This window comes from Balaenoptera physalus, assembly GCF_965194825.1.
Source record: "Balaenoptera physalus genome assembly, chromosome: 5".
Lineage (NCBI taxonomy): Eukaryota > Metazoa > Chordata > Mammalia > Artiodactyla > Balaenopteridae > Balaenoptera > Balaenoptera physalus.
The window spans coordinates 15,641,001-15,667,080 of record NC_138884.1 but is presented as its reverse complement, the minus strand read 5'-3'; the positions used below and the strand labels follow the sequence as shown (position 1 = coordinate 15,667,080).

At 37.3% G+C, this 26,080-nt stretch overlaps 1 protein-coding gene and 1 long non-coding RNA gene across 3 annotated transcripts in view; both read left to right on the top strand.

Annotated features, from left to right (window-relative positions):
- Positions 1-26,080, top strand: part of LOC309660829 — a 1,143,314-nt gene that overhangs the window by 759,400 nt on the left and 357,834 nt on the right. The window lies entirely within an intron of this gene.
- Positions 1-26,080, top strand: part of UNC5C (unc-5 netrin receptor C) — a 409,465-nt gene that overhangs the window by 235,458 nt on the left and 147,927 nt on the right. For both annotated transcript variants that reach the window (XM_082461681.1, XM_082461680.1), the window contains exon 2: positions 2,003-2,224. In XM_082461681.1, coding sequence (XP_082317807.1) covers positions 2,003-2,224 — 222 coding nt within the window. The remainder of the gene's footprint in view (positions 1-2,002; positions 2,225-26,080) is intronic.

Genomic DNA, 26,080 nt, shown 5'->3' with positions numbered 1-26,080 from the left:
CTGTTCTTCGCTCACACAGGACGGGGTTAAAGGAGCAGCTGCTTCGGGGGCTCTGGCTCACTCAGGCGGGGGGAGGGAGGGGCACGGAGGAGGCGGGGCGAGCCTGCGGTGGCAGAGGCGTCGTGACGTTGCTCCAGCCCAAGGCGCGTCGTGCATCCTCCCAGGGAAGTTGTCCCCGGATCACGGGAGCCTGGCAGTGGCGAGCTGCACAGGCTCCCAGGAGGGGCAGTGTGGAGAGTGACCTGTGCTCGCACACAGGCTTCTTGGTGGCAGCCTTAGCGTCTCCTGCCCGCCTCCGGGGTCCGCGCTGATAGCCGCGGCTCGCGCCCGTCTCTGGAGCTCGTTTAGGCGGTGCTCTGAATCCCCTCTCCTCGCGCACCAGGAAACAAAGAGGGAAGAAAAAGTCTCTTGCCTCTTCGGCAGCTGCAGACTTTTTCCTGGACTCCCTCCTGGCTAGCTGTGGTGCGCTAACCCCTTCAGGCTGTGTTCACGCCGCCAACGCCAGTCCTCTCCCTGCGATGCGACTGAAGCCCGAGCCTCAGCTCCCAGCCCCGCCCACCCCGGCGGGGGAGCAGACAAGCCTCTCGGGCTGGTGAGTGCTGGTCGGCACCGCCCCTCTGTGTGGGAATCTCTCCGCTTTGCCCTACGCACCCCTGTGGCTGCGCTCTCCTCCATGGCTCTGAAGCTCCCCCCCACCTCCGCCACCCACAGTCTCCACCTGCGAGGGGGCTCCTAGTGTGTGGAAACCTTTCCTCCTTCACGGCTCCCTCCCACTGGCGCAGGTCCCGTCCCTATTCTTTTGTCTCTGTTTTTTCTTTTTCTTTTGCCCTACCCAGGTACGTGGGGAGTTTCTTACCTTTTGGGAGGTCTGAGGTCTTCTGCCAGCGTTCAGTAGGTGTTCTGTAGGAGTTGTTCCACATGTAGATGTATTTCTGATGTATTTGTGGAGAGGAAGGTGATCTCCATGTCTTACTCTTCCGCCATCTTGAAGGTCGAGCCTTACACTTTTCAAATAAATTTTTCTAATTAAGTTCCTCTTGCTTTTGTCAGCTCTCAAGGCTACCACGGTGTAGTGGGAGGTGTAGTGCTGTGTTGGGAAGAGCACAGTTTTTGAGGGAGACAAAACTGACTTCTGATCCCAGCTCAGCTTTTTACCACCTGTGTTTTCAGGTAGTAAATAGCAGAGCTGGGATCAGTGATCCTCCCAGATGTTGAGTTTTGCCAGGTGTGAAAATGAGAATAATCATCTAAATCCTTAATTGAAGAACCAGTCAATAGACCTAACATACTGCCTGGTTCATAGCAGGCACTCAAATCACTTAACTAGATGATTTATGAATCATTATTGTTATCCAACCAGGTTTGTTTGCCCAATATGCAGCAAGTCAAAATGCAGAGATGCCTAGGTTTGCAGGAAAGAGAGGGTTTATTCACAAGGCAGCCAAGTAAGGAAATGAGGAACAAGTCTCAGAACCACCTCCACAAAGGCAAGGGCTTGGGGGTATTTATGAGGAAAAATAAAGAAGCAGGGTGGTCTAAGGCATGGGGAGCATGGGGAAAGGTGATTGGAAAAAGGTGCAGTAATTGTTGTTCCACACAGGCGTAAACCATCTATAGGCTTCTGTTCACTCAAAAATGAAGGCCCTTAGCAAGATCTGAGGGTGGAGTTTTCAGCCCTCTGATGTCAAAAGATCACCCAGTGTACACTCACGTGTGCCCAGTTCAAGGGTCAGTGGTCCTATCCAGTTTTAACCAGCTCAGCTCAGAGTAGACACAGCTGACTCCAAGTTCCTGGAAAATGACTCAGGCAAACATCTTATTGTTTAGGCGAGGTGCTCTTGGAGGACATGCAAGTCTTTTGTAGACCTTGATTAATGAAGGCAGGTGAAATGGATTTGACTAATGATTACCCAACAGTTTCATTACTTTTGAAAGAGTAGCAAGTGAAAGGAAAATGACTACAATGTTTTGAACATTTTTCACTTTCTTCTTGTTTTACCAGAGGACGACTTTTTTCATGAACTCCCAGAAACCTTTCCATCTGATCCACCTGAGCCTCTGCCACATTTCCTTATTGAGCCTGAAGAAGCTTATATTGTGAAGAATAAGCCTGTGAACCTGTATTGTAAAGCCAGCCCCGCCACCCAGATCTACTTCAAGTGCAATAGTGAATGGGTTCATCAGAAGGACCACATAGTAGATGAAAGAGTAGACGAAACCTCTGGTGAGTTTTCCATTGCATTTGGACTGCTGTTTAGGATTCACTTACTACTTTGCCATGTTGTCATTTTGTTCTTTCAGTTATTGAAATTGAAAATAGAATTATTATCCTTTGGTAAAAAGTTTTAACTCAGTTTGGTTAAGATTTGGTGATCTCTTTCCATGCATTGCAAAGTAAAATGTGATGAATAAATCTTGACTTGATTCCTGTTAGACTGCATAGAATTAAGGCATGGTTCATGCTTAAGAAAATAAATAATGAGAGTGAATAGACTGAATTATGGTAAATAAATACCCTAGTAAAAGATGCCCTTGAATTTCACTTGTGTGTCAAGTCTGGTGTCAGGTCCAAATATCCTGGGATTGAGGAACATGTTCAATTAAGGATAAATTGTAGATGTTTACATGACTGTCAAATGTTAATTTCCATGCATAGTTTCCCCTTATATATTTTTAAACAATTTTAAACACTGTAGATTCAAAATATTCTGTACCGTTAACTTACATCTAAAAATGAATCCTAATTACCTAATTCTTGGCTAAAGTTAAATCAAGAGTGATTGAGAATAGTGATATTGTGGGATCCACAAAGCGAAGTTGTGAGTGTAGACTCCATCTGGGTGGGTTTTCATCAGAGTATCTTTGCTTCTGGCATTGTTAAAACTCCTGACTTTATTGCTCTGTAAACATCATTCTTAATAGTAAAATACTAAAGGCAAAGAGGATGAAGTAGATCTTAATAAATGGTGGGATTTACACTGGCTATAAAGGAAACTTTCTTGATAGGAAATCTTTATTCCACAATGGGTAAGTTAAGATGGTTCTGGAAACCCCTAGAGTTATTTTAAACTTAAAAGATATATATCTTTCTATAGTGATTTAACAGTTTTTGGTCTCCAGTAGGGAGAATAACAATTTGAACTTTTACATCCCTTCTAGATCTGTGATTTTATATTGACATGTATTTTAAAAATTAAGAGTTTATTGATCAATATGTCCAAGCTAAATAGTGACAAATATGATAAAAGTGAAAGCATTTAAATATCTTTATTTTCTTTCATAAATATCTCTACGTACCTAAATGGATACATGTTTTCAAAATTCAATTGTAATTAATTCATATTTGTATCTAAATGTTGGTTAATGAGGGGCAAGGAGTGACCAGCATTTGAAGGAGATCTGCTTTCAGTGTCTCTAATAATAAAGAGCTATTAGGTGATGGAGCATACATAGAACAGACTGTGAGAGGCCTGAGAAGAGGCATCTTTCTAAAAAAAAGCATGCGAGACATATACTTATGTAACACAAATGGTCTTAGAAAATCAGGCGGCAGCTCTACATAATTGTCAATTTGTGAATCAATATGCTCACTGCATGCAAGATGATGATTATAGAAATAACGGTATCCAACTGTATGGTCTCTTCCTTCAGGGAATTGGTCTATTACACCTCTTGGTCTAATTACTCAGTAAATAACTCCTCCAGATATCTTCAAAATCTCATGAATTGAGTTTTATTTGTTTCAGCTCATTTATTTGTAAAGATTTCAAACACACATGTTTTAATAGTAACAGGAAAAAGAAAGAAATCACAAAACTAAAATGAGAGTCATAAACATACTTAGGCTTGTCTTTACTAGATTAATGAAAAAGCTTTTATAGGAAGACTGTAAATAAAGACAAAACTGCTCTGATATGGAGCACCTCCAGCAGATTTATGCTATCTTGGTAATGTATGTGTGTGTGTGTGTGTATGGGTTTGTGTGTGTGTGTATTTTTATTTTCTTTTGAAAGACATTTCCTCTCCATAAAGCATTATATTTTTTACTATTTCCACATAAAATTAATTACTATTGCATATACCAAAGATTAAAAATACTTCTTAAAGCAACTATAAATGAAAATATATGGCATGTTTCAAATTCAGAAGAGAATAGATTAGAGCTAAGGAAAGATTTGTCAGCCCTAATACTTGCGTAGTATTCATATTTGGAGTAGGACACAACATACTTTTTTGTAGTCTTTTGTTTTGATCCAAAACTGTACAAGATAGTGAGCATCCAAGAGAATGATTATCTTTAGATTTAGGAAAAAGACAGAGATACCCACAGATACTAGTATTATTTGGTATTGTTCTTAACACACTAGCCAATGCAATTAGACAAGGCAAATAATTGAAAAACATAAAAATTATAAAGCAAGTTGAAAACTATCATTTGGACAAATATGATTTTGTAGGTCTGGAAAACTTATGCAGTTTCATAGGAAAAAATTGAAAAAAATTAAGAGAATATAGAAAACTGGCTGATAAAAGATATACATAACCCATCAACTTTTCTAAGTACAGTCGATTCAAATTATAATGGAATAAAATATACCATTTACAATAACAATGTAAAAAATGTAGATACAAAGCTATCAAGAAATTTGTAGAATTTTAGAAGAATATAAAAATCTACTCAGAGACCAAAAAAAAAAAATACAATGACTTGAATAAATGGAAAGACATATCTTGTTCTTAGATAGAAAGACAATATTTTTAAATGTTTGCTGTTTGTAAATGAATCCATAAAGTCACCGACATTGTATGAAAAATAATTTGTGAAAATAGCTGGAAGAATTCTGAAATAGTAGCCTAATAAGGAAATATAAGCTTTTTATAAGTGTATTATAAGGCTAAAGAAGTTTGATTGTAGCAAAGAATAAGATACACAGATTAATGGACCAAAATCGAAACCAGGAAATAAAATCTAAGGCATTTTACAGTATGTTGAAGATGATTTTTAAACCCACAACGTAGGCAGTTGGAAAAGTAATAAATAAATAAAGCTTGAGTTCTAGATCATTCTTTAGAATAAAATAAGTTCTAGATGTTAGGGCTTCACATCATCATCATCATCATCATCACTGTCATCGTCGTTGTCATTGGTAGTCATCACCATCGTCACTAGGAGAAAATTTTGGCAGTTTGTTGGTTGTTTGGTTTCAACGATGATCAAAGCTTTTTTAATGAAGACAAAATCCAGAAGCTTTATAAGAAAACATTATTTTTTAAAAAAGCATTATTAAATTTAAATAAAGCAAGAAAACCACCAAAACCAAGGGACAGATATATATTAATCAAAGGGCTCATTTAATTAATATACTACTAGCTCTTAAAATATGTTTAAGAAAAAGATCTGCAACCCAATATAAAAAATTGAGCAGAGTTTGGAAATGGAGATATAGGAAAAGAAATGTAAATGGTAAATACGCATCTAAGAAAATGTTGTCAAGATCAGAACAGTTCTTAGTATACAGTGTTGATGAAGGAGTGGGATAGGGGTATTTCATACTTTGTTGATGAGGTTGCAAATTTTTTTTTTTTTTTTAATTGGGGTTACAAGAGTTCTTCATGATTTTGGTTGCTGTCATTCTGGGAAATTCAGTACACAGTCTTGTGTTTTTAAGTTATTATTCGGGGGTGGGTTTTTTTTGTTTGTTTGTTTGTTTTTTATTATTTATATATTTATTTATTTATGGCTGTGTTGGGTCTTCGTTTCTGTGCGAGGGCTTTCTCTAGTTGCGGCAAGTGGGGGCCACTCCTCATCGCGGTGTGCGGGCCTCTCACTATCGCGGCCTCTTTTGTTGCGGAGCACAGGCTCCAGACGCGCAGGCTCAGTAGCTGTGGCTCACGGGCCCAGTTGCTCCGCGGCATGTGGGATCTTCCCAGACCAGGGCTCGAACCCGTGTCCCCTGCATTGGCAGGCAGATTCTCAACCACTGCGCCACCAGGGAAGCCCCGAGGTTGCAAATTGATGTAATCTTTTTGAAGATCAATTTGAAAATACCTATCAATATTTAAATGTATACACTCTTTCACTCAGTAACTACAAGTTTAGGAACTATCTAAAAATAAAATTCCTAATGAGCACAAAGACTTGTATGAAAGGTGGTCCATTGCACGCTTGTTGCAGTTAGCATATCAAGGGCTGTTCAACTCTAGGATGGAATACTGTGCTGCTTTGTAAAACAGTGAGGTTTCTCCATATGTGAAGCTGTAGAAAAATCTCTCAGGTAAAATATGAAATGAAAACCGAAGTACAGAACATTGTGTGCAATATGTCCTTATTATGTACAAAAGAGAATGCACATGTATTTGTCTATGCATTGGGTTTTTTTTGAGAAACATACAAGCAGGTGACAGCTCAGAATCTGGGGCAGTAAGAGACTTCCTTTATTGTTTGATTTTTGTTCAATCCTGTGAACGTTTTATTTTCTTGATAGATAATGAAATCTGAATTTTAAAAGCCCAAACTACTTTATTGCGTCTCTTTGCCTGTTATAATACATCTTCAATCTGTACAACTACCGGAAGTGGGGAGATTTGTAGGCCTCATATTAGAGCTCTTTGCTTTCCTGTGAGATCAGAACACCGTGAATGGAATTGAACTGCTCGGTTTGGGGGTTTTTTCCTCTGAAGTTAGATTCACCTGCAACTTTGGTGCTCAACTCTTTATTTAATACAGTCTGAGTGTTGTTTTGTTATGGGCCTTAGTGATTCTTAATATCAAGAAATGTTAAGATACATTGTCTTGAAATATATTACAAATTAGAGAAATTTTCTTGGCATTTTAAAAATCAAATTGGTTCTCAGATGATAGGACAGAAAGAAGTCATTGCAAACAAGTTTGTTTTTGTAGGTCCCTCTACCTTAGAATAATGATATCTGGAAGCATGTGGCAATCAGGTACATTGCCTTGCAACTAAGAAAAATCAACTGCATTCAGTAAAATCTCCATCAGAAGTACGTTTTAATTAAAAAACTACAAAATAACAAAACAAAAAAGAACAAAAGTTTCTCTCCAATTCACAAAATTCTTCCTTTTAATATGCTCTCTTGCTCTGAAGTATTAAGTAAATGATTATTTATATTCACTGAGCAAAGCTATTCCATTGATCATAAAATATGCTGATTAAAGATCATTCATTACTGTTACTGTTTGCTTTTCCATCATTTAAATCACATTTGCATTTCTTGCAAACATGTAATATTAAGAAACAGAAAAGTGGAAAGCAGCATATATTAGATGGTTTGGAAATTTTCAATATTGAGAAGCTCTTGATTTGATAATATAGTAATAAGTACCCATGTTCCTTTAAGGATTCCAAAGAAATCTTGATCTACTCAAAATTTTATGGTTACATTTTTACGAAAAGCTCAGGCTTGGTTGCTTGCTTTCTATTTACTTGAAGCCTTTTCAACCCTTGTTTCCATGGTACCTAAGATTCACCATTGAAAAGTAAATATCTCCCCTCTGTGAAGAAGCAAGGGAGTTTAGAAAACCTCGATTGGCTTGAAATTTTACTAAACCCTAGGTTTTCCCTTTTCATCTTTTTTGCTCACAATAGCAGAATATTATCAATAGGACCAACACAACAACACAGAGAGTTCCAAGCTTTATACTGAATGTCATGTATTATGACATTTAGTCATCACAGCAATCTTACGAGATAATTTTGGGATTCTCCTTTTGCAAATGAGAAAACTAAGGCTCAGCAGAATAAAGAAACTAATTTGCCCCAGTTGCATAGCTAGGAGGTGGCAGAGTCAAGATGTGAACCCAGGGTTCTCTGATTCCAAAGCCTCTGCTCTTGGCCCTCTAGTCAGTGTCTCCCTAAATTCTGCCATAACTGAACACAGGACTAAATTAAGCTAAAAAAAGAGCTATGTAATACAATTATCCCTTTTCTCAGGAAAGAAAATCTGGTTCTAAATGTCAGCTAAACATTTATCTTTCATGCTATTCATCTCCCTTCTTGCCTTGTGTCAAGTTTTTCATATGTGACCCTTTGTGGTTCTTTAATAATTAAGATAGTGCTTATTAGGATTTGATTATTTTTATTTGTGAAGGTATTTAATATTTGGACAAATAGCAAAATTAGAAAGAATTTCAATTGGTGAGCAAAAGGTGAGCCTTAACAGAAAAAAAGAAATTGATGAAGAGAAGCTATACTTGGATACAAATTAAATTGCCTTTACTCAAGACAGAGCTTTTAAAAAATATATTGTGCTCACTCAGATCCCCATTTGTTACAAGAGTGGCACAGTTGAAATTCTTTGTCCTCCTATTATTTGTCTTCCTATTTTAGATACCTCTTTATTCCATTCCATCAGCAAAAACAGAAATCTCAGCTTTATCCCTTCTTCCAGTAGCCAAAGTGATCATCAAATACTGCTAATTCCTTCTCAGAGTTCTCCCATAAAACATCCTTCTGTTTTTAATTCTTGCTGCTACTCCCCTAGTATAGGCCTTAATTATATACCTCTTAGAGTATTTAAATAGCCTCCTACACTTTCTTGGTGTCAGCCTTTCTCCTCAGCAATTAATTCTCCAGGTAGTTATAGGCCTAAAGAACAGGCCCGAGTGTTTTTATCATTCCATTTCTTAAAGTATATGTCTTTCCTTTGTCCATGGAATAAAGCATATCCTCCTTGGTCATATATTCAAAAGCTTCAGTACAGTCTGTTCTTAATCAAACTTTCTAGCCTTATTTTAATAGTTTCTCCCCCACCGCATGCTCTGTATACTAGGCCAGTTTGTTTGTTTGTTTGTTTGTTTTAACAACAGCTCCTGTTTATTTTTTTATTTTTATTTATTTATTTTATTTATGGCTGTGTTGGGTCTTCGTTTCTGTGCGAGGACTTTCTCCAGTTGCGGCAAGCGGGGGCCACTCTTCATCGCGGTGCACGGGCCTCTCATTATCACGGCCTCTCTTGTTGCGGAGCACAGGCTCCAGACGCGCAGGCTCAGTAGTTGTGGCTCACGGGCCTAGTTGCTCCGCGGCATGTGGGATCCTCCCAGACCAGGGCTCGAACCCGTGTCCCCTGCATTGGCAGGCAGATTCTCAACCACTGCGCCACCAGGGAAGCCCCCAGTTTGGTTTTTCCTCTTAAACTGTGTTCAGTGAACCACCAGTGTCTTATAAGTGCTATTTGGGAAAAAAAAAAACGAAAAGGAAACAAACAAAAAGCTTTGCAGTCAAATAATTTCGGAAACACTGCAATAATTATATTCCCCTTTTGGAGAAAGTATAAAGTATATTTGCATGTAGAAGTCCCAGGAAAGCGCTGAAGTGGAAAAATATTTTTTAACCTCATATTGTTTGGTAGCTGAACTCTTTTTCTCAGAACCTCTGTTAAAATATCATGAGAACTTAATGTCACACCAGGACATGATTTAGAAAATGCTGCTTATACATTTTCAAAGGGAAATTATGTAAGATTTGTTTAAATTTTATTAAATGAATGCAAACACTCTACACTTTTGTGTCTTAGGATCCTGGAAGGTTTAAGCTGTGAGACTGTAACAGTCATTTAAACTCAGTGAATTATTGGCCTGCTTCTCATTAAATTATATTAAAGTGAGCATTATCAGTTTTCTGTTATCATGACTTAACGGTGCTACTTTTGTCATATGGAACTTTAGGAACTAGGTCTGGTCATCTCCTGGCCTATTCCTAATTCTAGTTATTTGAAAGGGACAGTTATCACTTCTCCTTTCCCAAGTTCTCTCTCCTCTTCAGTCTAAACATTATGAGCTGAAGAGTAAGCTCCATGAATTCAGGGATTATGTCTATCTTTTTTGCTATTCTAGTTCCATGCTTAACTTGGTGTTGGGTTCTTAGTAGGTGCTCAATAAATGTGTGTTGTATGAAATAATGTTTCTTTATACCATACTTTCCTCCATCCTACTTCTGTTAAAATCCTACTCACTCTTAAAGAAGTATCTCAAAAGCAATATCATAGGTGAATCCTATAAAACCCCAAGTCATAGCATAAACATGTCCGCATTTCACTTATTTGTGCTTCCATTTTCATTATACTCATAAATGTGAAATGTATATGTGTATTATACATAAGAAGTTATCAATATTCAGTCATTTTTTGAGGTACAAAAATGGCAGTTTCTTGTAATTCAATATCATATGTTATTTATGATATATATAAAATCTCTGTCTCTTCAACAGATTGGAATGGTATGGTAGGGCCTGTGTTTTGTAAAGCTTTGTCTTTTGTAGTTTATAACATATGGCATTAAGCACAAGAGATGATGAATAAAAGTTTGTTTGTGAGATTATAACCATTCATCCTACTAAATTTGGGTAACTGAAATGTAGTGACACATACTAATGATGTTTTTATTTGGAATACTTTGTGAATAGGTAATTTGAGAAATGCACAAACAAAGCATAATCTTCTATAAGAGTAGTTACTTTACACATTAAATACACACAATTTTCAGACCAATTGTTATTCTCCATGTAAAATCATTACTGTAACCTTAGTTCTCATTAATAGAGTTAATATTTTCAAAAGGAAGTTAGGTGGGCTTTGTTTAAATTTTAGTAAATGATGCATAAAATTTGGAAGCCCTATTTGAACTTTATTCCATATTTTGTTATGTAATTCAGTGGGAGTATTGCCTTTGCAAGAAGAGAGCCTTATATTTGTAATATGTTTGTCTGCCAGTGAAGATAAATGATTCTGGAATATAAATCAATTATTTATTTGATTTCCTTCTCAAAGGTCCTTCTTTCAATACTAGAAACTAACAATTTTTCTTTTTGGTGTGAGGCTAGCCCCAAAATAAAAATAGAAACCTGGCAAGGATCCATGTAGTACAATAAGGCTTTTCCACTGAGTCAATCAGGTAACTTGGCAAGAAAGTAGTTACCAGTTAGTGATAACAGAATATTAATTATCCCGAAATATATACTTTTTCATATTCTTCATTTTTTAGTGCTCACAATTGATTTATCCTAATTTCACATCGACATTTTCTTTAAACACCTGGGTTCACATGGCCAACATAATCCCAGCTGCAACGACAAAAGTTGGTTGGATTGGAGTTCCAGAACTTGGATTTTAGTTGCTTTCATTCCATTCTAGCATGAAAATAGTCTTGGCTAGCTGAGTGATTTGGGCTCTCACTGTATATAAAGCTGGCTTTTGTTTCCATTCTTTTCCTAACTTACAAACAGAAGTGAGTACTTGAAAAATTTGGGGCTACACCTTTGGATTCCTTTTGTTTCTAATATGTCATTGTCATGAAGTTTTTATTTTTGTGTGTTTTATAATTCCAGTATTTGCAAACATCAATATTATAGATTCTGTACATACTGCAAAACACCCTGACTACACCATATTTACAGAACTATATAATTTTAATTTAGTTCTATCCCATGGGGAAGATTTTTAAGATTTGAATTACATACTGTATAGAAAAATGTAACACCATGTATTTTTTAATACATGATTGTATTAAACATGATTGTAGAGTAAGAACATGATTGTAAAGTAAAGGCAAGAACACATCACATCTTTCAATGCAGTTCTAGCTAGCTGTGTTTCATTAGAGGAAAACAGAAATTTTCTGAAATTATATACAGCGAGAGTTTTTAATGTAATGAACACAAAGGAATTCTCCCCTGCCAGTTAAAACTTAGGGCAAGGTTACTTGTAATGCATTACTCCTTTTTCTTCCTACAGCTAAGATGAAAGCATTGATTAATACAGTGTAATCAAGAATATGCATATAAGTTGATATGTAAGTACATACATATGTATATCTGTGTGAGTGTGTTTGTGTGTGTGCCTTTCTAAATTTTGAGAAGAGAAGATCAAATGCTACCCACCCCTAGGCTCATACAGAGACTACAATAAGAAACAGGAGTCCAAGAACCATTCTTCACTAGATTACTTGCTACTCAAACAGGGCATTTCAGGAGCACAACTAGTGATTGTGTTGCTATAGCAATTTTGCCATGTGCCCAGCAACCATGCATATGCCCACTTCAAAGTGAGAATAGCACAAGTGTTAAAAGCCATAATGTCTTTTTAATCTAATGTTTGCCTAAAATGTGTAAGGGTTTTAAAGAGAGTTTCTTGTTCTTTATTTTCATGGGAAGGAACATACTTAACAGAGTTCCAGATTATAATATGAAATGGATTTATCATCTTATTTAAGGAAGTTTGAGAACAATTTCAGCTTAAAAAAGAGGGTTAGCTTCCTAAAGAGCATGGCTTTCTCTCCAAATATAAATGTTCTTTTTTGGTGTCTGTGCCTATTATGCTAAATATAAATAAACCTGGTTGATAATTATGCAGTAACGACCCAGGTTGTTGTCCTTCTTATTTTGTGATGTCAGGGATTGTTACCCATTCTGTTTGAGGCTCTGTATCTATCACTAAATCTTCCTATTCAATATTCTCCCAATACTTGGCTCAAAATTTTCTCTCTCCTCACCCCACGTTTTCGGGGCATCTTAAAAAATAGAACAGATACATTTTTAGTTAAAAAAATGTTGCAATCAATGAATAATCTAACGCTGAAATTTGAGGGGTGAAGCCTTTACTTGCTCTGGATTCTTTAGTCTTCTCCCCCAAATATCATCAATCCAGAATCATCCCTTAGCTAGGGATTTTCAGAGCCCTCTTGGGGATGCCTGTTGAAATAACCAGTCTTGCCAATTCCTCTGAAAAGCACTATTTGGAGATACAAAACCAGCATATAAAACATGAGAACTACAGTTAGCAAAATATCAGGGCCTGGCAAAAAAGCAAGCACAGCATGTAGGAAGTATAATATCTAGCAATGAAAAACAATTCAGATTAGGGAAGTCTTAGACTCATTCCTAATTTCATTGAGGGTTTAACCTGATTTTTAAAATCTGTTTTGGAAGAAATCTCCAAGAACATGAAAGCAAGAGCAACAAGGAAATACTAAGGCATTTGCTGTCAACCCTGGCTGCATTTGACAATCATCAGTGGGAGATTTTTAAAAATACATATGTCCTGGCCTCACCCCCGGAGAGAATGGTTTAATTGGGAACAGGGCATAGCTTTTTCTTTGTCTGTCTGCTTGTTTTAAGCTCACTAGTAATGCTAATGTACAACCAGGCTTGAAAACTGTTGAGACACTGTTTTGAAAATGCAGCATAGAGGAAGTACATAGACTTTCTATTCAAAAACCATGACCCAGATACTTTACTTGGTGCTGTAAGTAGAGATAAAACTAAGACCTGATGCACTTAAGGAGATCACAGTCTAGAGAGGGCAAAATCGAGGCGGGAAAAGAGAGAGTGGAAAAGAGTATGTTTTACTGTTTGCTTCGGTTCTCCTTTCATGATGAGAATAAATTTGTGAAACCCCTTGATATTTCCATGGTATAGAGTTACATGGTAGAGAGCTCCTGCTTTCTTCAATATCCTTTCGCCTGTCTCTGCCTATTAAACTTCTCAGGCTGAGAGATAGCAGCCTCCTGACGGAAGAGGGGGGAACTCCAGGGCTTGAGTGAATTAAAATTTAGCTGGAAAAACCCAGGGGACTGTTCTGTACAAGGCAGTTCCAGGAATGGCAGGGAATGAATGACATGCCTCTTTTTACAGCTACAGCCTTGATGATTCTAGACAATGATGCCCTCTGTATGAAATGACGTGAGTGACCAAAAGGCTACCTCCCCACACCCATTCCATGGGGCATTTGTGAAACCAGAAAAACACCGCGTGGCAGACAGCTTTTCCTCACCTTTTTGCTCTGTCAGATTCTTGAGTCTACTCTTTGAATGTACAGACAGAGAGTAAATGCCCTTAGTCACTGTATTAATTTCTGAGGGCTGCCACAATAAATTACTATGAAATTCGTAGCTTAAAACAACAGAAATTTATTCTCTTACAGCTTTGGAGACTAGAAGTCTGAAATCCAGCAGAGTCACGCTCCTGGGGACTCTGGAGGAAACTCTGTTCCTTGTCTCTTCTAGCTTCTGGTGGGGGTCCTGGCATTCCTGGGCTTGTGGCCCCATCACTTCAATCTCTGCCTCCGTCTTCACATCACTTTCTCTTCTTTGTCTGTCTTATCTGTATGTCTCTTATAAAGACACTTATCACTGGATTTAGGGCCCACCTTGATAGTTCAAGATCTCAAAATCCTTAATTTCACTATATCTGCAAAACCCTTTTACCAAATAAGGTAACATTCACCTGTTCTGGGCATTCATATGTGAACATAATCTTGTTAGCCCACTATGGTCACCAAACATCTGTCAAGAAAAAGTCACTTAATATGACAGTTCAAAAGGGCAACAAACCTTAACAGACACCACACCAAGGGGACAAATAGGTGGCAAGTAAACATATAAAAAGATACTCCACGTCATATGTCAGGGAAATGCAAACTGAAACAATGAAATACCACTACAAATCTATTCGAATGGCCAAAATTCAGAACACTGACGACACCGATGCTGGCAAGAATGTGGGACAACAGGAACTCTCATTTATTTCTGGCTGGAAAGCAAAATGGTACAACCACTTAGAAGGCAGCTTAGCGGTTTTTTACAAAACAAAACATACTCTTACCATATGACACAGCCATTGCACTCCTTGGTATTTACCCAAAGGAACTGAAAACTTATGTTCACACAAAAACATGGATGTTTATAGCAACTTTATTCATAGTTGCCAAGACTTGGAAGCAACCAAGATGTCCTTCAGTAGGTGCATGGATAAATAAGCTTTAGTCCATCCAGACAAGGGAATATTATTCAGTGCTAAAAAAAAAAAAATAAGTTGTCATGTCATGGAAAGATAGAGAGGAATCTTAACTGCATATTACTAAGTGAAAGAAATCAATCTGAAAAGGCTACATACTGTATGATTTCAACTATTTGGCATTTGGGTAAAGGGAAAACTATGGAGACAGTAAAAAAAATCAGTGGTTGCCAGGGAAGGGAAGGATGAATGGTGGAGCACAAGAGGATTTTTAGGGCAGTGAAACTACTCTGTATCATACTTTATTGGTGGATACGTGTCATTACCTATGTCCAAACCCATAGAACGTACAATACCAAGAGTGAACCTTAATGTGAACTATGGACTTTGGGTGATGATTTGTTAATGTAGGCTCATCAGTTGTAAAAAAATGTACCACTCTGGTGGGAGATGTTGACAACAGGGAAGGCTGTGCACGTGTGGGAGCAGGAGGTACATGGGAAATTTCTGTACCTGTCTCTCAATTTTGCTGGGAACCTAAAACTGCTCTAAAAAATAGTAGTAGTCAATTAAATACCAGGACCAGAAAAAGGCCATGATGGTGGAGGCATGAGTAGGGCTGCTGGGGGCTGAAAGAGAAGGCACTTACCTGGCTATTTCCCCTCGTTTAGTCAGTATTTCTAAGTTAACTATACCTGTAGCAGGCAATGAAAGCATTTCCTCGTGTTCTTTACCAGCTTTCTGAAGCCTCGCCCAATCTGTTGCGTCGTACTGTGGGCCAGATGCAGGGAAAGAGCTGCACAGCCAGGCTCTTGTATCGCTCACTTTTCTCATGCCACGGCATCCTTGCCAGCCTCTGTGCTCTAACAGTTGTCCTGTCTCATGGAAACGTAAAAATTCTCACAGCCACGTTTCTCATGAAAATTCTTGCCCCACAGAGTTGCCAAAACCAAATCGAAATAGCCAATACAACCAAAAGAGCTGCACTTGATAATTTCTTCTACACACACACACACACACACACACACACACACACACACACACACACACACACACGCAGGCACTTTTGCTTGGCCTAGCAACACAATGGGAATGTAAACACATTGTTAATGCAGTCGCTCTCAGTTGGCTTCCCAGATGGCTTAAGTTCAATAGATTTTTCCCCCCGATTTCCTCAGCTTCTCCTAGCAAGTGCTAAACAACCATTATGCCTTTTCCTGCACATTGAGATTCATCTGCAGCTACTAAACTGCCTCCAAAGTGCTTCAATTTTGCATGAGTGCTAAGCTGGGGACTGGGAGACATTACCCAGTGCTGAAGGCCCAGATCATTAGAAAGAGCATGTAAATCCTCTGAACCAGAAATAAAAAGTGCAGAGATTTCCTTTGAGAAGTCCCAACTGCAGCTTTATGGAAAACATGAACCTTTGGCAAGATTTTAGGTGTTTCTTTTTACCTTCTCAATTGTAATTTTGCCTGACTTTGGCTTATGTGTTCTCATTTTTTTAAACAGGTATTTATTTCACAGTCAGAAGCATATGAAATAATAGCCATGCGCTGTCATTATTTCTCTTCTCAGGACGCCGGAGCCCCCTTCACTTTTAACGGGGATGGAACTTCAACGTGTTGCTAAGGGATCACCCACATGATATATTTTTAAAACAAACCTGAAACCAGCTTTGGGGGGTGGGTGGAGATACATGAGATATGTGCAGGGGACGTAAATCTATGTTATTTAAGTATAGATGTAGGAAGTGTACCGATACTGGATTATGGAGCGAGGTTGGGGTAGAATCAGAAGAGGACAGTGAAAAGTATTAATGAGAAAGAGGTGGTTGTGTACTCACTTGTCAATAGACACGTCCCTGTACATTCTTACCTAAAAGTCTCGTTTGTGTTTTTCAAGGTGAACGTCATCTTATCTGTACTTGATCTGTGTTTCCATGTCTGCTATCCTCCCAGCCTGCTTGTCAGACTGTCTCGCTGCAGATTAGAAGCGTGCATGGGGTCAGCTGGAGCAGTACCTGTGGGAGAGCGGGCCCAGGAGGGCTGGAATTCTGAGTGTCCTGCAGCTCTGCCTGCTGTGGGGCTGGGCCGGGGCCCTAAGCCCGCGGAGTCGTGACAAAAGCTCTATGATGGGAAGGTTGACTCTGCATCCTCATTCAGTATTTCCTTTGCAGCAAAATTTTGTGAACAGTTATGAGAACATTTAACTTTTTTGTCTATAGTATATCCATTCAAGAGTAATGAACCAGGCTCCTTTTACATGATTGGTCTGTAATTATTTCTCTTTTTCCATATATGTATGTAATAACTCAGGCTATCTTTCTTTTAAGGTTCTGAGAGTAAAAATATACATTTAAGATGAGATACAGCAGTTCACTCTTTACCTCTAAACATATTTCCAAGGACATTTATTTGTTTATTTAAATTAATTAATTAATTTTATTTCTGGCTGCGTTGGGTCTTCGTTGCTGCGCGCGGGCTTTCTCTAGTTGCGGCGAGCGGGGACTACTCTTCGTTGCGGTGCGTGGGCTTCTCATTGCGGCGGCTTCTCTTGTTATGGAGCATGGGCTCTAGGTGCACGGGCTCAGTAGTTGTGGCTCACAGGCTCTAGAGCGCAGGCTCAGTAGTTGTGGCGCACGGGCTTAGTTGCTCCCCGGCATGTGAGATCTTCCCGGGCCAGGGCTCGAACCCGTGTCCCCTGCAGTGTCCACTGCCCCACCAGGGAAGTCCTCCAAGGACATTTATTAACCACTGATTTTTTCAACACTGCATATGCAAGTGGGATCTGACAGAAATGTGACTAAATGGGCTTGTAGGGTAAGAAGTAAATGCATTCCAACTTGGAAGTAAAAAGAAAATACTAGATGAATGATATGCATATAAATATACATAGTATTATTTGGTGCATATGTATACTGCTTATATAACATACCCACTTTATGCTGAAACCCAGTTTTGTTTGTCAGCATGTTGTATCTATCCTTCAGACTGAATAGTCCTATCCATTAATTTCATTTTACTAAAAACCTGGCTAATCATGCAAATGTCATCTTTATTAGTGTATCATCACAAAATATTAATTATTGTGATTCCACGCCTTATGACACTGAACTGCACATATTAAATAGCTAGCTTTCCGGTTCTCCCATAGAGATCGTTTATCCACTAGGGTATGTATCCTTTGAAGGGAATACATTTATAAAAGAAAGGAAAAGAACAAAACTTTACCTGGAGATATGAACAGACACATGATTGAAGCTGTTTGTTCAGTTGGCAGTATTATACAGTTACATAAATATCTCAGGAAATCGGAGCTCGTGGTGGGAAACAATCATTTTTCCTTCTTTATTTTTCTTTGTGGTGCTAGTGCAGAATGGACATGAAGACATTACAAGTTACACACGACATTCAGAATCAGGCATCACTCTTACATTATCTCAAGTTTTAGTTTTCCTATCTCTTGTGAAAACATCAAAATAAGATGTTGGACTGTAAAGAAAATTATAATAGTAACTAAACATTATAACCTAGATTTTCACATCAATTTCTTCAACACTTATTTTAGAAATAGTATTTTGAAAAACTGTAAGCACACTATTTGAAAATATTTTTCTTACATAATAAGCCAATTATACTGTTTTATAGCATTTGGGGCATAATATTAAAATCACACATTCAGATATTTGAAAACTCAATTATATTGTAGAAGGCCATCTAATATTTATGTCGTATTCTCTCCTTCCTGGGCACACAGGAATATTACAAGTCCCACTTCCTTGCCGTGCAGCTTGGCCAAGCGATTACTTCTAGCCCATGGGCTATAAGTGAGCTATGTTGAACTTCAGAGCCAAGCCTTTTAAGAGCAGGTGTGAGCTCTCTGTGCTCTCTTCTCCTTGCTTGGAGACCCTGGTAGCCATGGTTGAGAAGATGTAGGTTGAAGATAGACGTAGCCTGAATTACTAAGAAAGCTCACACAAAATAGCTGCCCTGAAGACTTCTGTGATGGAAACATAGACTTTAATTTTGTAAAACTCTGAAATGAAGGGCATTGTGTAGTACACAGCATGGCATAAACTATTTTAGCTTCTGAAATCACATTAGTTAGGCTAGTTAGTATCGTATTAAGGGCTTACTCTGCTAAGAGTTTTACATATATCACCTCATTTAATCCTTAAAATAACCCATTGAGTTAGGAATTTTAATTCCTATTTTCTAGTTGAGGAAAGTGCTATTTAGTGAGGTAGAGGAATTTTCCCAAGGTCATACATCTAGTCATTTGAGGAACTAGAATTTGAACCAAGTCCTTCTCCAAAGATCATACTCTCGATTAAGTTAATTGCCAAGGATGAATTAAACATAAGGTTTTACTGGCAAATAATGTAGCGGTGTTGTCTTCTGGAATTCTACCTAAAGCCTTATGTTTATCAAAAACTCAGTATATGTAACTTAGAATCAGCAGAAGGTCAAAGAGACATTCTCTGCATTTAAAAAAAGGAAAAAAGTTTAAGTGCATTATACTTATTTGCATTATTTTATTAAATCATCTTTCCCTTTGGAATAATAAAAGAAAGATTTGAGGCAGGGATCTCAGAATATATAAAAATATTTTGGAAATATCAGAACAAATAGTTATTTCTCAGTCTCTCTATAAAGTTAAAATTGAAAATTGTCTCAGCAGGAGTTCAGTACATACTCCTGGCTTGAAAATATGAAATGCTAATATTTTTCATCTCTACTTAGAATTTCACAAGTTAAATTTTTTCCTTCTTGTAAATCGAGTCATTCTCGCATACTAGAATTCTTTTTTAAAAGGATAAGAAAAAAGGATCTTCTCACTGATACTTGATCCGTTTTCACTCAGCTTTTACTGGAGGCCCAACAATTTTGGAGGCTCTAAAAAGCATTACGGTAACTCCACTTTTTGTTCCCTGTTCTTAGTGCAAATACCAAACATGTTCAAAATTTAGATCAGAGCTGTGTTTGATTATGTCTTTCTGGCTAGAATAGGAGGTACAACTGCCATCATGACTGCAAGTTCCTTTCCGCTAAAGTCTAAGGGAACACAATCACATATCTTTTAAATAAGTATATCATAGTGTCCTGGGGGAAATATTCTTTCATTAATTCAACAAATATTTATTGTATGCCTACAATATGTACCAGGTATTATTCTAGGCCACAGCAACATCAGGTAACACGCAAAAATTTCTACCCTGATGGAGCTCACATCCTAGTTGGAAAGTGAAGAAAGACTCTAGAAAACGTGATTGTGTTTATCAATTTTAAGTCTTCTCTAAACGATGGAAGTTTGCTTATTCTTCCCCAAATTAGTCAGAATTACCCTAGTTAGTTATTTCTGTTCAGTTGCTTAGTATCCCTGCCTCACCTGGGTACTGGGATAGGGGTGTAAGAAATTCCTGATGGGTGAGCTGTGCAAACTTCTTCGTTCCTGAAATCAGTAGACTCTTCACTCATCCCATCAGGGTAGCTTTACTCTATCTGTGCTCTAATGTAGTAGGCACCTAGGGGGTGAGTAAAGTCCTGGGTGATTTGGCTGAAGGAAAGGAAACTTAAAGGCAAATCACTAGAACTTATTCCTGCTGTTCAGATTTCATTTCTAAATATCGTAGCCACACCTGCATTGCCCTGGACAGTTCACGTCCCCACCCAGACTGAACTCTCCCAACTCTGTTGAAAATTTCCTAAACCAGCCATGTCTTTCTCATCTGGGTATGTGACTAATACAATTTCCAGTCAGGGTGTTCTTCTCCCCCTTCCCCTCCCTTAAAACGATGTTAGTACCTCCAATGGTAATTTTGTTAACAGAATGTAGTTTTATTTTCAATTACTATTTTATAGGATATTTAAAAGGAATTTTATAGATTTCAAGAACTTTTGTAGCTGTTATTTCATTTCTTTCCTCACAAACCAATGGAATGAACAAATTCTTAACTTTATTTTACAAGTTGGGAAACCACAGCTTGATGGATTTAAGACTTTCTAGAAGTCAGATAGTATATACAAAGCAGGAATTTATTCTCTTATCTAAATAAATCACTGGGTTGCTGTGTATTAGACAAGTATTTGTCTAGTCCCTCAGTTGTCATAATAATTGTCTGGATGATTTGAATTTTTAAAAAAAATGAGCATTTATAGTTTGAGTTAAAAATTTTTTTAAAGAATATGAAATGTATTGCTTTTAAGATAAACAAGTAGCTGTCCCCAATATCCTACATATGAACTGTTGTAAGTGGCAGTCACTCCAGAGGTGATGGCTCTTAATGCTTGTTTCTAAATCATTTGGGATAAGAAAAAAAATAAAAGCCTGACAGTATGAGTAATTATTATTCTGAATATATGTACCTGATTTTTATTATCAGACTGTTTTCAGAGGGTCACCAAGAATATTGCTCTTAACACTTATGATTAATGACTTGTTGTAAGATCGTTGATCTGAAAAGAAATTTGTAATGATAATTAAAATTAAAATTAGTAAAATTCAATTCAAGTAAATTAGATTAGTTTTGTTTACTAGTAAAGTCATATTAATCTTCCTAAAGGATATGTCATTTTTAAAAATGTCATTTCACCACTGTACAATTTTCACAGGCTCCCTTCTCCACAATACAGTCTTCTGTAACTTGCATACAAGGCTCTCCAGGAATCTCTCTTCTAATTCCATGGTCTTCTTTACTTAATTCTTGTAAACTACTCTGCACGGTGGTCACCATGCTTTTTCATCTCTGCCCTTTGGCTTCTTGCTGTTTTCTTCTCCTCAGGTGTGTTTGATTCCTCTCTAAATTTTTAAACCCAAACCATGCTTTGGCTTAAAACTCAAATATTCCATTCCCCAGGTTTCCCGTGATCTCTCCTTCTAAAGAAATTTCTCTATAGCTTTCTTTATGGGGTTTTCAGAATTTTCCAAACAATGGATTACTTTTATTCAATAGATCAACATCTGGTGAATGCTAAACAAAACCACATTGAAAGCTATGATGAAATGGGTTCTGTGTTTATGTTGACTGTAGGGTTCTATGGTTTAATAAATTTGGGGGGAATGGTGGCAATCCGAATTAATCCTACTTCTTTATGGCAGAACTTCTGACCAATGCCTTCAGTATACTAATGGGCACTCTGAGTTTCTAAGAGAAAGTTGTATTAAGCAGAAATCCCCAAACTTATTTGAGCAAAAACCACTTTTTTAAGACACAGTTTAAGGAATATTGGTGTAGTGAAAGGAATAGGAACACTGGATTCAGACAAATGTGGATCTAAATCCTGATTTCAGTAGTTATTAGCTGTGTGAACAATTGTTTAAATTCTGACCTCCACGTCTTACCTGTATTAGAGGTGTAACAATATTAATCCCAAGGATTATTATGCAGATTAACTGAGACCCATGGTAGATGTTCAATAAATACTAGTTACCTTTACTGTTCTGAGCTACAATTAAATTTACCTGTAGCTTGGATTTAACACTACTTTGTATTATAGCTATAACAAACAAATCATTCATTCATTTAACATACATTAACTAGACAAATATTTGTGCCAATTACTATACTGTTGGATATACAGTGCATATGACGGAGCCCCTTTACTCAGTAAGCTACTATTTTTATCTCTAGTATCAGACAGTAAACTTCTGAAAAGGGGATCCGTAAGCATTTCATCTCTATGCCCACCTCGGAAACTACTATGCCTGAAACAGTTGCTCAAGAACAAGCTCCGCAATAGAATGTAACCCATAGGAGGATAGAATCCTTATCTATCTTCTTCACCACTGTGTCCTCAGCACATAGAAGAGTGCGTGGCACATAGTAGAGTCTCAACAAATACCTATTGAACGAATGACTGGACAAAAGTAATAGTAAGGTCGATAATTCATAAGTCCACCGTTAACTAATCTACAATAACATGTTATTATTCCCCACCTTATTGACAGGAATCTTTTTTTAAAATTTTGTTAAAATTACTTCTCTTGAAATTACTAACAAATTACATGAAATAGGGACAGAAAGGAATGCATGTAGTTAGATTTAAATAATGATTAAGAATTATACTTTTAAAGAAAAATGTTGGAATATACATTCAAATATATATAATGTTTGATGTTTTAGGAAAAATATTTAGACGAATAATATGTTTGCTTTCTCAGTGGAATGTGCTTTGTGTCCTTCCAAACTGAACACATTGCCATCATCATATTTTCACAGAATAGCTTCTTTATATTCTAAAGAACATTGACATATGAGAAGAGATTAATTACAGAAAGCATTTTAGTTCCCATTTTGGTCTCAGAAAGGCTTCTTGGAACAGAGATTCAATAGGTTTTTCATCACCAAAGTCAAGAATTGGAATTACATGATGGGCCAAAGCTGGTAAGATTAATTTCTGTCAACTCATTCATACAACTCTTTAAGTAAGAGAAAATATTTCGTATACCCACCACTCCAATTATCTTTCATACTTACAGCCCTAGGTTTGATGGGGTTAGAAAGTCAAATCAAAAGTAGGAGCACTGTTTCTCCTGTAACATCTAGAACCTGACACTCCTAAAAAGAAAAGGGAAAAACAGTGTTAGCATTGTCAGGGTAAGTATCATTTGTCACTCTAGTTTAATATCATCTTGCAATTAAATTTTCAAGTTTCAGGGGGGAAGACTGCGTTTATCTATGGTTGTCATAGAGCTTTCTAGAAGCACTAGATGTCTCCCCACTCCAGATACATAATCCAATGAATAATTTTTTCTCAGCTCTAGACAAAACAAAAATATAACAAAACAAAACACAAATCCCCATTGGACACAGAATGCCAAACCAGAACCAAGTGACTAGAAACTATCACATAAAAGGTAATCAAGTCAATGGCCTAGGTATGAAATGCTTCCAAGCAAATCTCTTGAACCACTAAGTCCCAGCCATGTTATTCCTTGACTTTTTGGTAAATTCATCTTGATCACAAAGATAGTAAATGTAACTTTAACAAAATTATACTCATAATAAATCAAATACACTGGTAAGTTGCAATTCCCAATTACACAAAGTAATTTTAGTTAATTAGATGGACTGTTTATATATTAAATATTATATTAAAAATTCAAGGAAAACATTTCAGAGAGAAGTTGGTAAATTATGCGTTTACAGTGTCTTCTTTTCCTGTTGTACTTTAAAGATTGTCAAATGACTTCATGTAACATAAAACAATGTCTTAATTATAAAGTTCTACCTTTTGAGTTTTCATATTTTGATTATCTTAGTAAGAGTTATAAGTTGCTAAAATAACAATCAGGTTTTTTTATGGTATGACATCCTTTTAAACAATGATAGCATTTTGTGTGGTTAAATTTATATTAAGACATCTTGAGCTGCTATGTTTCATATTTTAGATATTAGTGAAAACTAATAGGGTTAAGCTCTGGAAAAAAACATGAGAAAGAGACCACACTAATTCAATAAAATGTTGTAATCTATTCCAGAACATCCTTCCCTGCAGCTTTGTGCATTTCCCACCAATCTGTGTACTAACTTTGAATATACCGTAATGAGATTTGGTAGAGTCACGTCTGCAGCTCTTCTCCCAATAGGGAGAGTGCTGGAAGAAATAGAATTGCCAGCTCTGCACAACATGGTGTTTCAAAACTTCCCTTTGCGTATGAAAGATAAAGTAATTGGGAGGAATGAGAAATGCAACTCAGGCACACATAACACCTAAGTCTAACATGAGGTGAGGATGCTTTTTTGTGAAACATACATGGGGTATTAGAAGATGCAGATTTGATGAGCATATTTTAAAAATCTTTAAGATAATGCATGATTTTTGAGTATCACCTAATAAACATGATAAATGAATAGCACAAGGCTGGATGTGATATTTTATACATCTTTACATTTCTGGAACAACATAATTTTTGACATTAGTGGACTTTTAATATTTGTTGACAGCACTGCAGATTACATTTCTGGGGGAATGTGGATATTGTTTTAAATAATTATGCAACAGGATTAATCATGGATTTCTGATCACATTATGATAATCTCTAGAAAAACACTATTTGTGGTGCTTGACTATTATGAAGTTAAATTTATGCTAAAGATAAGGAATAGATGTCAATTACCAGATTTTATTGCCAAATTCACGTATAGCCTCACAAAGATCCAATCAGAAGGTGGCATTTGCATCTGAATTTCTAAAATCATGTGAAACTCCCTATTAACAAGTACATGTTCATGCTCATTATAAGACTTCTTGGTAAAGTATGCTAATTACTTTGCTGCACTCTGGCTCCCAAACCACAGCGATTCCTATTGTAAAAGCAAATCACTGCAAACTTCAAACAGCATGCATCCTTGAGATGCCGCTATTAAAGGAAGAACAGTGATGGGAAATCTTTGACGTTATCAGACAGGATGGAAAATACACATTTGTATTTGAGTAAATCCTGTAGACCGAATCATTTCCCCCCACCCTTAAATAACCTGAAACCAATTTCAAGTTCCCAAATGCTCTTCAGAGCAACCTGCTTGGAAGTAATGCTGGTGGCATTTCAAATTTCAAGGCAGGTTGCTTTTTCCATCTCAAGACTTCAAGCAGGTTGGAAATTGCACTTTCAAAGAAAAAGGATATTACCTACTTTTAGCCAAACCACTAGCCTCTGGTTTGATGAACAAAATGTCATAGGTAATGAACTTACCTATGGTAATGAAAAGATGATATGTAACTGAGTAACTCAGAGTCTGAATAATGCAGCTAATTCTAGAGAATTCTAAAATGTAAGTGTTTAGATAACTTCATGCTCCAGTTTTTTCTTGTTCTGGTGTTGTTGACCACACGTTGGAGTGTAAACTTTGGGTATGTGGCGGGTCCAGTATACAGAGCTGTAATTAATCCATCTCCTCCTGGATGGGGCATCTGTGAAGTTGAAGACAAAAATCGGTGTGTGCTTGACTCCTGTGCCCATGGGGAGCCTGGGCCACACCATTGAGAACATTCGTATGATGAATAATCCCTGTAGCAGGCGGGTCTGTGGCTTCTTAAAAGGATTTAGATTTGTGCTCAGTACAAACATCCATGGGCCTCTTAGGGCAAAAGGATACCGTGGCCCTCATGAAGTTCTCCTCGCATTTAATTAGGTTTCCTGTAATTGCTTTAAGTAAAAGGTGGGGTGGGGGGAATGAAGCCTGAAGTTATCACCTTGGGACACAAAATATTTGTATGCGGTTTTACTATCCTGAGCCCGTTCGTTGCTGCTGTACATTTTGGAAAGAACCATTATAGTTCTAAGGAAATACTGCACGTTTATCCGCCCTTTGGTGACTGCAGCAA